The sequence below is a fragment of the Mangifera indica genome, chromosome 7 (genome assembly GCF_011075055.1).
Source record: "Mangifera indica cultivar Alphonso chromosome 7, CATAS_Mindica_2.1, whole genome shotgun sequence".
Lineage (NCBI taxonomy): Eukaryota > Viridiplantae > Streptophyta > Magnoliopsida > Sapindales > Anacardiaceae > Mangifera > Mangifera indica.
The window spans coordinates 11,837,524-11,852,274 of record NC_058143.1 but is presented as its reverse complement, the minus strand read 5'-3'; the positions used below and the strand labels follow the sequence as shown (position 1 = coordinate 11,852,274).

The window sequence follows — 14,751 nt, the reverse complement described above, 5'->3', positions numbered from 1 at the left end:
AAACCAAAAGCAAACTGTATTGTATTCAAAATGAACAATATTTTAATAGTGATATTGTAGATATGCTTAATTCTTGATAAAGATAAAGTTAAACTACACATATTTGTTGGGAAATATGTTATAATTTATTCTCTATTAGACAAGGAACACAAACTTATAAGTAAAGCAAAGATAGTAAATGAATAATATATTTTTATTTTAAGATTTTATCTTAATTAAATATGGGTTTGGAATCTTTATATTCGTGTCTTATAGATAAAGTGATTATCGATTCTAATTATAAAAATCAAAATAATACAATATAATATGATTGAAAGTATATATAAGATCATTTTTTGAGTTATAATTATAAAAATTGGTACTCATATTCTCACAAAGAACTCATGTTCATTGAATAATAAGGCTATAGCATCTAAATTAATTTCAAAAATATTCTCAATGGCAGTTACAAGATGAAAACAAACTAGTACAAACCTCATAAAAAGCCTCAAGAATAATCCCATGATATTCCTTAGAATTCAAAGACATAATAATTCAACAGGCTTTGAAGATTTTTGGCTTCTTTAATTCGGATTGGCAATATCATCTCAACCATGGAAGATCTGAAATCTTCTCTCGAATCATAGGAGGACTTTTGCATGGCTACCATGATAATAACTTTAGTGATCCCTTCACTACCTCATTGCTTTCTTCTCACACGGATTTTCTCACACGGATCTATGCAAAAATCGTACAAATCCGTGTGACTATCTATTCATCGTAGATGCACAAATCAGTCGGACGGTGTTGCATCACACAGATCCATGCGAGAAAATCTGACCATTTCAGTTAGTTTTTCGTTGGTTTCCACTCTAGGAAATCACCATGGGGGGAGAGTAGATGCCGCCAAGGAGGAATGCTAACAAGTACGACCGTTGGAAAGATGGAATGAAGCTTTTGGAGGTGTAAATGCAATGTTTCAAAGTTTGAGTTAAGGGGAAATGGTTAGTTTTTAAAACGAAGGGGGAAAAAAATTGATTTTTGTTTGTTTAAATAAACTAAGGAAAATGATTAGTTTTTAAAACTAAAGGGTTAAAATGAAATCAATTTTTCTTTGTTTAAATAAAAATCTTTAAATGACGATTTACCTCTGATTGTAATTGCCAAAACTAACGGATAGGTGGATATTTGGGTTTTCGAAAGTTAGTAAGGATTACTTTGAGTTTTCACTATACCTTAGACGGGAATAAATTTGTTGGCCAATAAAATATAAAGTTAAATTGTTTTACAGTTTAGTTTGAGTTTGTTGGTCAATCGTCAAATGATTTTTTGGGATTCGAAACAATATAAACTGGTCCTTGATCATACCCGGATATTCCCCTTATTAGGAGGTGGATTCAAGTTAAGTTTATCTCAAATTAGTTTGGAGTTTGGTTTAATTTGAAAGAAGCTACGCTCAAATTTCAGTCTAAAAGGAACTGAGCTTGAATTCGACTGCAATAGTAATGTAGCTGAGTCAAAATGGACTAGAACTATTCGGTTGTAGCTGAATCAAACTCTTCTAGGCTTATGAATTTAGTATGCTGAACACCCTCAAGTTAAATTGACAATCGAGTTTAGATTAATTAAGCTTGATTCTGTCTCCAACCCTATCTAAGAATCTGACTCTGGATTTGTGTGGCCATCGGCTGCAACCTCCATTAGTACCAATGCCAAATATGAAGTCCCAAGTCCCAAGCGTGTGCAGGTTTCGCGTCCAGATTTGTAAGTCTGGGTTCATCTCTAATTGGCCATTTCATTTCTCTGTGTTTAGATCAAGTTTCAAGAAGGCATCCTCAAGACTCCTCAGATATCAGACTCCATAGTTTTACCTAACAATGATATCAGACTCTATGGTTTTACCTGACAATGACAAATTTCTGGGACAAAAGATTGACCTTTCCCCATTGAAAGGCTTTTTTACTAGTCCAAGATACAGCTTCATCTCAATCTGTAACAGCGATGTGGAGTCTTGGTTACTAACATCATAGCCGGGTGAAGAGCTTCATATTTCCAGGGGAGACGCAGGCAGTGTGTTTGTGTTCATCAAGGAAGCTCTCTCCTAACGCCATGAGCCCGCCTAATAAGTTCACTTGTATTACCATAATTTTCTGGTTCTCTTAGACGGAAACCAATCCTCTTCTGTTAGACTTGTGAATAATACATGGGTTTGAATGATTCAGAAACATGATTATCTGATTTGGTACTGTTAATTAATTATTCTACTGGAGAATAGAAAGTGGTATTACAGGGAGGAATTATACAAGCCTCTAATATTGAATTCAATAAAATTCACAGTATATGAATTAATATGCGGAGACCATTGGTACTTGGAAAATAAGCATGTTATTAAACATGATAAAAATACATTAAATATTTTAAATTTATATTCTTAAAAAAAACCTATTACTTGCATAAAATTTTATCAGGACAAAAAGTAAAATATTCTCTTGTTTGACATAAAATTTTAACAGAACAAGAGTGAAATACTCTGTGATTTGACACTCACTCTTGACTTGATGAAACCCAAAATAATGAAAACAGGGTCATACTAGTTTGTAATATCTTATACACTTATCAGCCTCAACTAATATAAATCTCAGACTGGGAGCTTGGGCTTATTATCATTAACACTCTCCTCAGACAATTTACCCTTGTTCTCAAGCTGCTTTGTGTGCGATTCGGTTTGTTTAGGAGCTGCTTGGTCTGCAAAGGAACCCTGTCTGGAAGCTGACTTCTTGGGAATTGGAGACTTTGTGACACGCCAATTCTAAGACAATCTAAGATACAACTTGAGCAAAGTATTCTCAAATGCAGCATACATGGGAAAACTCGTGAGTGCAAATATGCTGACAGGAAGAAATGCAGCAGTATAAATGAGAGTGGTGGCCCAATGTGGCTTTTCCAAACGAACTATGAGCAATAATGTAGCTGCGAATGCAATCATTGTTGTAGCCAATGAAATGAAGAGCAAGGAGAAGCCTATTGCGAGTTTTCTAGGGAGTTTGTGGAGGAATTCATCATACGTGTAAGGCGATGCAAGGATGGATAAGAACATTACAACGGAGGTTAAGGAGCAGGCCAAAGCAATAACGTCCATGACTGTGAAAAGCAAGAAGAGAGTGCTGTTGAGGAAAATTGGATACCCCTGTTCATTAGAACCTCCAGGCACAGTGTACGCAGCTGCAAAGACCGCTGTAGCAACGAGAACAGCCACTGCAGAGCAAGACTGAGAAGCGCCTTCTAGCCAAGTCTGTGCTTGCCCGAGTAGTTTATTGTGCTTCGAATTGAATAGCTCTTCGCAAGTCTTGTTTGCGTCCTTGCTGCGAAACATGGCGTAGTGGGCGGGCGTGATCCCCTTTACACGCTGCATATATAGAAACATAACTTACATATAAACACGTTTATTAGGTAAAAATCTTGTAGAAGAAAGAGCTAGGGGGCTTACTTTGTACCACTTTATCTCTTCCTGAAGTTGGTATACAGGTCCTTCTGGGTGACGCTTTGTGGTCCCTGGCTTCATGTCTGCGGCATGGTGTAAAATGGTGTAGCCATTTTTGTCAACCTTTCGGACTAACCTTGTCATTGGTATTTCCATATTTTTCACATGATTGAAGATTTCATATTGACGGTGCTTAATTGCCACATGCAGTATGTTCTGACCCAGATCATTGCAATGCTCAACTAGCTGGGGACATATTTCTAGTATCTTGTTCACAATTTCTACTATTCCTTTTTCAGTCGCCAGCAATAACGGGATTGGCTCATAATCGACTTTTGAAGACTGATCTTTATCAAACGGAAACTCTGGAACCACTAGCCTATTAATGATTTCATCCCAAGAAGAATCCTTTTTTATCAGTGTCTCCGCTAGTTTGAAAGCAAGTTTATGCTTTCTCTTTTCTTCCAAGGTGTCACTCCTTACTAGTGCACAGATTTTTTCCAGGTATTTAAGCCACCCTGTTCGTGTTTAGCAGAAAAGAAGGTGCTCAATGAGAAAAACTGATGAAGAGAGATTATGTAGAATATCCCTTAAGCGAACAAAAGAAAATTTTTACTTTTGGAAATTTTTGTAGTGGCTTTTTCATCATCATCTGCATCATCACCGATTGGAAGGCCTATAAATTTTAGGAATTAATCAATAAGATGTATACAAAAGGTCCTTTTAACATATCCTTATGCTTGCATTATCTTTAATAGAATTATGGAAAGGTGAAAAATATGCTTACAGGAATATATGACTCTGTGGATCCATGCGTCCCAATGATATCCACTTTCGAAAGCTGAGGGCATGGTTGCCAGTAGGTAAAGAGAGGTCCGGCCATCTAGGTTCTTGAGTGCTGCTAACGATTCATCCATCTTCAGTAAATATAGAGCCGTTTCTGAGAAAATTTAAAAAGAAAGCAACCAAATATCAGTTAAATATATATTTCATTTCAAAGCAAAAGTAAAGAAGCTAGGTGAGTAGAGATAGAGACAAAATGGTGGCCTGTGATGGCAACGTGCAGAATGGAGGCATCGGGCTTTTTTTTTAATGTTTCTTCTTTGATGGCACCAGGCTCTGGCTCTGGCTCTGATATCATTTCACCTTGAATGGCACCAGGCTGCTCATTGGAGGCTTTGGGTTTCGGCTTTACCTCAATGAAGCGTATGTTTTGGCGGTGAATATTTTCAAGCCTAGAATATTCTTCTTTAGTCGTTCCTCCTTTTTCTTGGTATATTAATCTTGTGTGAAATTGTAATGATTTTTCAGATAAAAACTTCACCACTTCTGTTCTCCCAAATGCAGCAGCAATAAAAAGCGGGGTTTCGCCTTTCATATTCACAGCCTCTTGGAGCTCTTCCACTCGTGGATATTCAATATCTCGCGCAATGAGCCTCGATGATGAAAGACCAAAGCCTCTACGGCCTCCCGGTTCCCATTTGCTGCAGCCTCATGAAGAGGCGTGTTCCCGTAGCCATTTTTTTCTAAATAGCCGTACTTCACCATAGGATGTTCTTCGGAAATTCTAAGTAAAAATTGAAGCGGATCTTTACTTTTGCTGAACACCGCCAAGTGAAAGCCATTGTCCCTGGAGGCCGTTACAGGAAGTGATAACGAATTAACATTCTTCGTGTAGAAGTCCTTCAGAGATTTCCAATCGTTGTTCAGGGCTGCCCAATAAGGCCCGTGCAAGGCACTTTTACTGCACACCTCGTTTCCTCTGCTCATTTTCTTCCCGGAGATGCAGACCAAAAAAAAAAGAAAATTAATGAAAGATTGATTGAGCTTAAAATGATCGTTTTAAAGGGAAATTTTAAAAACTATCCAAAATACCCTCTCATTAAGCAAAAATACCCAAAATCACTATTTTCAAGCCAAAATGCCCAAAATCACTATTTCTAAGCAAAAATGCGCATGAGTTTTTTTAGAATACCAAAATTACCCTTTTTTTTATTTATATAACTCTTCTCACTCACTATTAAGGGTTAAATATAATTTAGAGTAAATATGAGGGGGTTTTAGATATTTTACATTATAAAGGGATTTTAATATTTATTTATTTATTTCAAACTTTTTCTAAAATATCAAAATTACCCTTCCCCTCATTTATAAACTCTCCTCACTCATTAGGGGGTTAAATGTAATTTTAGATAAATATGAGGGGTTTTTGGATATTTTATATTATAAAGGCATTTTGATATTTATTTATTTATTTCAAACTTTTTCTAAAATATCAAAATTACCCTTTCCCTCATCTATATAAACCCTCTTCACTCATTTTATTTACACACATTTCTCATATCACTCAAACACTCACTCTCACTTTCATTTTTATTCAAGATCAATTAGTAGGGATTCATTCAGACGGGAGAAGTTTGTATTTTTGAATTCGACTTAAAAAAATACTATTTATCGAAAAAAGGTATTTATGTCAATCTTAACCTAAAACTTAATTTTATTTGTTAATTATACTTTTTATGTCATAATATAAGGGTGAAATGCAATGTTTAACAAGTATGGGGGGTTAAATGTAATTTAGGATAAATATGGGGGGTTTTGGATATTTTACATTGTAAAGGCATTTTGATATTTATTTATTTATTTCATTACTTTTTCTGAAATGTCAAAATTACCCTTCCTCTCATCTATATAAACCCTCTTCACTCACTTTATTTACACACACTTCTCATATCACTCAAATACTTACTCTCACTTTCATTTTTATTCAATATCAATTAGTAGGGATTCGTTCGGACGGGAGAAGTTCGTATTTTTGAATTTGACTCGAAAAAATACTATTTATCGAAAAAAGGTATTTATGTCAATCTTAGCCTAAAACTTAATTTTATTTGTTAAGTGTACTTTTTATGTCATAATATGGGGGTGAAATGCAATGTTTAACAAGTATGGGGGGTTAAAGTAATTTAGGGTAAATATGGGGGTTTTTGGATATTTTACATTGTAAAGGCATTTTGAAATTTATTTATTTATTTCATTACTTTTTCTGAAATGTCAAAATTACCCTTCCTCTCATCTATATAAACCTTCCTCACTCACTTTATTTATACACACTTCTCATATCACTCAAACACTCACTCTCACTTTCATTTTTATTCAATATCAATTAGTAGGGATTCGTTTGGACGGAAGAAGTTCGTATTTCTAAATTCGATTCGAGAAAATATTATTCATCAAAAAAAAGTATTTATGTCAATCTTAGCCTAAAACTTAATTTCATTTGTTAAATGTAGTTTTTATGTCATAATATGGGGGTTAAATGCAATGCTTCACAAGTATGGGGGGTTAAATGTAATTTAGGGTAAATATGGGGGTTAAATAAATTTTAGATAAATATGGGAGGTTTTTGGATATTTTTCAATATATACAGGATTTATATAACATGTTAAAAATAGATAGGTATTTCTTTGATACAAGACAACATATAAGGGTGTTAAATAAAAAAAAAGATCATTGAGGGGTCAAATAAAATGTTATTAAAATTAGGGTGCATTTTCATATTAAACATGGTAGGTGCATTATAATTGAAATTATAGATTTTTTCGAGTTTCACTCCTTTAGGATATATCAATTCACATTTTCTAGATTTTTGAAAAAATTTTCGATTGTTGTCATACTAGGGTATTTCAACTTTTAGATTCCGAATTTCAGTCCCATTTTTTCGAATTTCATCCCTTTAGGATATATCGATTCGTATTTTTCAGATTTCTGAAGATTTTTTTGATTGTTATCATTCTAGGGTATTTCAACTTTTAGAATTCAAATTTCAATTCTGTATTTTTGAATTTTATCGTTTTAGGATATATCCACTAGTATTTTCCAGATTTTTGAATAAATTTTTGATTATTGACATTTTAAAGCATTTCAAAGTATAGAATTTGAATATCTATTTTAAAGTATAAATATTATAAAAACTTTTTAAATGGAACGTTACAAACAGATAGATGCATTTTGAGGGGTAAAATTCGATGCGAAAGTGTTATATAAATTGTTAAATAATTATAGGGGGATAAATAAATTATTAGAAAAATATTAGGAGTTTTTTTTAATTATTAATAATTGTACGACTGTTTTTCATAGTTATTATTGATTTTTTTTATTATAAATGAATAATTATCTTCAAAAACTGGTCATTGCAGGATTGATAATTAAAATGGATGGTTATGCATCAGTTCGTTATCAGGGAGAATGGATTCAAGGTCGTAACAACACAATGAAATATGTTGGAGGAGCCAAACAATTGATTAAAATCCCTTATGGAACAACATTCAAGGGATTTATTGAGCTTTTGACGGAGTCTTGCAGTATTGATCCAATGAAAAACTACATTCAAGTATCAATGAAGCCAAGAAAAATTGAGCTCGACGACCCCATCCAGATCCAAAATGATGAAGATGTCCAGGGTCTTCTTGATATGTCCCAGTACTTTCAGGAATGTATTCCTGTATTTGTTACATGTACCCCAATTGAAGCGCAGGAGGATGAAGATGAAGATGAAGATAAAAAAGAAAGTAGTTAGGTCAAAAAAGAATATGATCTGGAAAAGTTGATTGATTTCAGTAATGACCCGTTGTATATTGCAAACTCATGGGCTCATGGAGAAAAAGATATAGTTCCCTATTAGGGTGACTTTGATGGAAATGATATGCCCAACATTCCTTCAGAAGATGTAGAGCCTGAGTATATGGCATCAGTTACTGAGGGTATGGATAGTTTGCAGCTTGAAAATCCTATTTCAGGTGGTGGAAATTATTCTGGGCCATTTTTTGACAATGTCCCCACTGATCTATTTAGATGGCTTCCTGATTTTCCTCCACAGCCATCAGCATCATCAGGTGGTTCCAAATCGATCCGAGAGGAGCATGGTCTCAAGATAAGTGATATTTTTCATAATAAAGTCCAACTGAAAGACACTGTGAAACAATTCGCTTTACTTAAAGGATTTCAATTTGGTGTCAAAAAGTCTAACAAGAAACGGTGGGAAATTAAGTGCACAGCGGAAAATTGTAAGTGGTATATACATGCAACCAAGTCCACTGTCGGTGATGTGTGGGGGATCAACTCTATGAACCCTACCCACACATGTTTAGTTTATCAAATCCTGCCACATCACAGACAAGCTGGGGCCCGAGCTTTAGGTCTATTAATGAGATCAAAGTTTGTGATGATTGATCGAATTTATCGGCCTAAAGAAATAATTGTAGACATCGCCGACCGATATAAAATTGATATTTCCTACTCACAGGCTTGGCGGGCAAGAAATTGGGCTATCAATTCATTGAGGGGTTCACCGGAGGAATCTTTTATGCTGTTACCAGATTATTGCTACAATTTACAACGTACTAATCCGGACACCGTGACTGCTATTGAAACAGATGATGAGCATCGATTTACAAATTTTTTCATGACGTTAGGATGTTCCGTTCGTGTATTTAGACAATATCTTCGGCCTGTTATTTGCATTGACACTGCTTTTCTTAAATGTCGATATCTGGGGCATTTATTTATTGCGGTGGCTCTTGATGGTAATAATCAGATATACCCTATTGGTTTCAGTGTCGGCAAAAAAGAAGATCACGACACGTGGTGTTGGTTTCTTATGAGAATTAAAGAATGCATCCCTGACCTCTCTGAGCTTGCAATAATCTCTGATCGACATCATGCTATCTACTCAATAATGGTTGAAGTCTTTCCAGATGTCCACCATGGATGCTGTTGTCATCACCTTCTGTGTAACATGAGGGCAAAGTATAAACGGGACTCAAAGGTATAGTGTAAACAAGTAATTAAATTTATAACAGTTTATCCTTTTCAAACATTTTGCTTACAATGAGTTTTCATATTTTTTACTATCTTACAGGTCGCGGGTGCATATTCGAAAGTCGCAAAATCATACACAAAGTCTGAATTTGGTTCGATGATGCAATCCATTGACTTAATGAACCCCCAAGCTGGAGCTTATCTATGGGATGTCAGTTTTCACCGTTGGAGTAGAGCATACTTTTCAGGACATCGATACAATATCATGACCACAAATATTGCTGAGTCATTTAATGCCCTTGCCAGACATGCACGGGGCCTACCTATAACCATGCTCTTGGAGTTTATTCGTGGTACCATGCAACGATGGTTTTACGAGAGGAGAACCCATGCAAGTAAGTATCAAATCGATATTAATTAAAAGTTGTCTCATATACTTTTTTCCACTTTGTTAATCATATTACCAAATGTGTTCTTAATATTTTTTCTGAATTACAGGTGAATGTCATAACTTCCTCACCCCTTGGGCAGAAGAGAAGATCAGCAATCGTCTTTCAAAGTCTGCATCCCTGGAGGTTCTACCGATTACACCTACTCGGTATCAGGTTGTTGAATTTGGTGGATTCATGGGTATTGTGGACTTTGGTGACATGTCTTGCACGTGTAGAAAGTTTCAGCTTTCACGTATTCCATGCAAGCATGCCATTGCCGTTGCACAACATATGAGACTCACGAATGTGCACGCATGGGTTCATCCATTCTTTCGGACCGATATTTACCGTGCAATATATCAGGAACCGATCAATCCTCTTGGAAATCAATTTGATTGGTTACACTCACTGGAAGACAGAGTTATATTGCCCCCCGTCCTTGATAGTTGTCGTCCAGGTCGTCCATCAAATAGAAATCGACGTCCATCGCAAGAAGAAATAGTTACACCGAGGATTTGTAGTCGTTGCCATGAACCGGGGCACACACGAACCCACTGTAAATCCCCAGCATCGATCCCGAGCTCTGCCCCACAGCGTTCATCTACAAAAGGCAAAGGAACGAGATCTTGAGATGCTTATACTCAATTTTGTTTGTTATATGATTCTTCATTGTGGAACTGATATGTAACCGATGTATTTTTATTATTGTTTCAAACGTGTAATTGTATTGTCATTTGATGTAATCATATTTTTATTATGAGTTATTTCAGTATTACTTTATTTCCTCTAATTGTTTCAAGTTTTTACATGTTTGAGTAATCATACGTTTTTATTGTTTTTTCATGTCAAGATGATTTAAAAAATGAAATCAAATACGAAACATATCCATATATAACCATAGATAAAGTATATCATACACATAGAGGTAGACGACTAAACAATAAATATATACATCTAAACATAGGAAGAACGATAAATATACATCCGTGAGCTACTCAATACAGTGAAAGTACAACTGCGCCGCTAATTGTTGACGCATAGAGGTAGACGACTCTCGGGGGAAAACGTAGCTCCGTGACAACGCCAAACACTCAAAAAATCGCAACATAAACATGCCACAATCACCGGAGCCCAACCCCTGCTGAAGGACATCCGACGATCGATACAAAGTGAGGGGATCATGTCGTGGAGTCCTCTTAGAAGCTATCCAAAAACTCGTCGCCTCTAATAACGTGGGAATAAAGGTCATGTACGGTCGCATGCGCTGCTCTAGAGTCCTTATATTCCCCGAAAATGAAACCTCTGAATCGTACACCGTAATCGACCACTCACGGAAATCTATAACTCCGGCGACCCAATGTACGTTCCGGAAGTTTATAGGGATGAAAACTTATAAACAATGAAACATTTTAGTTACTTATCGTTGTCGTTATGTTCTTGAATGTAATAGAAATATATATAAACTATACCTAATCGACCATCCCCCATGGTTTGTATAACAATCCCGGGTGTACGCTGCATCAACCATCCTCGTGAAGAGCCCCGAAAACTCGAACTTGCCAATCAGTGTGGTCTGCTAACTCTTTTAGGCCATCTCAATATGGCCTCCGAAGAATGTGTAGGCAGTCGTCCAACGCTGTAAGATAGTCGACTAGTGATCGTCCTATTACCGGCGTAGTAAAGTCAAAAAAGAATCCACATGCTAAAATGGTATAAACAAGTTCACGTGTTAGTAAATATATCTAGCTTTTTACCAAATTATATAGTATAGACAACTCATATCATCGGTCAACCACTCGCGCAACTCTACAACAAGCCTCCAGAAGCTATCCTTCGACTTCGATCCTATGAAGTACACATCATGTGTGTCAGAAGCTGTAGCTCTGGTATACCATGTGAGGAAAGATTCCTCACGCTCTGACGCAGAGGATGGAATCGTCCTGAGTTGTCATTTCGCCCTCCCTCTGAGTGGATTTGTATACGGGGTACGAACCAGTGGACCCTTCCGGATGATCCGACCACGTGCTGTACGAACCAACTGCATGTTACAAAAAACTATTAATTCATTATTTCATTCAAAAAAATCATAAACATTATTCGATTTATGTTACCTTCTCTACGTATGCGGGAAGAGATTTAACTGGAGAATCCTGAATCACGGTCAAGTCAACAGCGCGTGCTCCATCGATAGACTGCATAATTATATATTAAAGCATGTTAGTGACGTATATTTATCAATTATATTTATTTAGTAATTATAATTGACAAACCTCAATGTGAACGGTCTCAGAAACATTCTCCTGGAAGTCCTCCTCCTGTGAACTAATATCCACAAGCTTTTTGGTCGAGCTCGGGATATCAGCAAGTAACCATAGTCGCTCGTCCTGAAAAAGAGATAAAACTTCATTAAAAAAAATATAATATTAAAGACAAATTGATCAATGATATTTCTTAAATCCCTATAACCTGGACTTCAGGGAAAGGTGTTCGGGGAGAACCCTCGATCGATAATATATCAATATCGGTTCCCTATATACATGAAAATGACATAATGGTAAATGATATTTCATATAAAATATAATATCATATCTAAAAGTCGATATAATGTATAATAATTATCATACCTCATGTGGAGGATGTAAAGAACCTATATGAGATCCGACCGGATGACCCTCATGACGAAAACCCTATACGAATATATATTCCCTATATTAATCGATAACCGAAAAAAATACAAAATAAAGTTCCATTGATAAGTGACATACCTCAGCTCGGACAGGTAATGCAACAGAAGGGCTAACCGATGCGTCCTCCTGACGACTACCCTAAGATAATAGTAATAATAACTTAATTAGTGATATTTCATAAATAACAATACTATAATATAATAATGACATTTAACAATAAATTAAATTTGAAATGTCATACGAACCTCGTGTGAGTGATAAGATGGTATTGCGGTATCAATGGGGGATGTCGGTCGGATATCGTCGTCCATTTCCTATATGGATATAATAATAGTTGTCAGAATAATAACACTATAGACATTTTTTATAAGTAATAAATTAGAAGTGGTTTTACAACCTGAGCAACGGGGGTTGGATATGTACGCGTGATGATGTCCTCCAAACGAGTCATACGATCCTCTAATCGAGTCATCTGGGAAGAGATATCGTCACGAAAACTTGATATCTCATGCAAAATCGTAGCACCCCAATGCGCTAATGTAGCATCTAATGTAGAAATACTGGGTGCTACGAATGGGGGACACTGCTCGGTGGCATGATGGGTAGTGCAGTCCTCCACTCCAGGATGGTCCTCCATTCTAGGATAGTCCTCCACTCCAGGATGCTCTGTCATCCGTGGGCTTTGAACTACAGGGGAATATATAGGCTGCTCCATAATAGGAGGTTGAATAGGCTCCTCATGTGACTCAAAAGACTCGACAGGTACAACTGAAGGTCCTGATGCTGGAGACGCCTCATCTCTAGTCGCGGTCGGAATCGAAGAAGATGAGGAGGAATCAGCATCAGGTAAACTGGTGTACTCACGAATCTCACCGTACCAGGGTAAACCCTCCTCGATCGATGATGGACGAAGAGGGAATGTGACATCCTCCTAATGATGAAGATATATAAGTCAAAAAAATTGTAACATATAATGAATTAATCAACTCATTAACTTGTACATACCGGATCACCAGTGAAAATACGACCTATATGAGTCCAATTAGGGACGTCTCGCGTACGCCACCTAAACATACGTGGGGACGAATAAGGATCAACAAGGTCAATCCAATCGTGTAATGTGTCCAGAGTCTCATATATCCAATACTGCAATATAATCATTTACGATTTAAATAAATCATTTGACATTTTCTCAAATTAATATATATAATCAATAAATTAAAACTAACCTGAAAGGCGAAAGGAAATCCGTAGAGGTCGTATCTACACATCTCAAGCATCCGTCCGGAGCATACTCTGTCACTCGCCTGTGACATAGACTCGTATGTCATCTGCCACACGGGAACACCCCAAGGATAGGAATTAAACTCATCCAGATGATCGACCAACTGTAAATACTCTAAAGACACCTTCTTTCGCCGATCATTCCCTAACAAAACCATGTGAAGAACATACAATAAGGCCATCTTGATTGCATCAATATCGTCATCCCCCCACAACCTCGACAAGAAAACACGCTCTAGGTCATGATACTACACCTTCGGACAACCTCGAAAGTACATATCTTTGATCCTATGACTGGAGGAGCGAGGAATATATGAAGAAATATCAATGCGTCGACTAAACGAAAGACCCGTCACCAAAGCAAACTCAAACGAGCTAAAATGAACATCAACCCCACTAATCCGAAACCAAAACTCATCTCTGGCAGAGAATCGATGTAGCTGCCGTAGTATAAATGAATGAACTAATATACCAGAGAATTTGGTCTCGGGTAAACGAAGAAGATACCCGAAACATGTCCTCTCAAATAGTCGTAGCTGCTCCGGGGTCAGTGTAGACATAATCCTACATAATGTTGTGTGTTGTGCATGACATATCAAATCTGTTCGGAAGTGTCTGGACTCATCGGGGATTCGCAGCTCGCTTTCAACACGTCTTCTTTTGCGAGAAATATCCTGCGAAAATTTACAAAATTCGTTAGTTATTCATAAATAGCAAATATATAAACAAATGTCTTCATGGAAAAATCATAAAAAAAAAATATACAAAACAATAAAGGTGAATGAAAAATTTTAAAAATAAGATTTCAAGATTGTAAAATGGTGAAATTCGAAAAAACGGAACTGAAATTCGAATTCTAAAGGTTGAAAAACCCTAGAATGGCAACAATCGAGAAATTCTTCAAAAATCTGAAAAATACGAGTCGATATATCGTAAAACGATAAAATTCAAAAAAAAAAACGGAACTGAAATTCGAATTCTAAAGGTTGAAAAACCCTATAATGGCAACAATCGAGAAATTCTTCGAAAATCTGAAAAATACGAGTCGATATATCGTAAAACGATAAAA

The 14,751-nt window shown here is 36.3% G+C and overlaps 1 protein-coding gene across 1 annotated transcript; it reads right to left on the bottom strand.

The window, feature by feature from the left end:
• Positions 1-2,617: 2,617 nt before the first annotated feature.
• Positions 2,618-5,230, bottom strand: LOC123221473. Its single transcript, XM_044644321.1, has 7 exons — positions 4,845-5,230; positions 4,574-4,743; positions 4,248-4,400; positions 4,077-4,136; positions 3,467-3,978; positions 2,873-3,385; positions 2,618-2,788 (listed from the first exon to the last, which is right to left on the bottom strand). The coding sequence occupies exons 1-7, from the start codon at positions 5,228-5,230 to the stop codon at positions 2,618-2,620; spliced, it is 1,965 nt and encodes a 654-aa protein (XP_044500256.1).
• Positions 5,231-14,751: the final 9,521 nt, after the last annotated feature.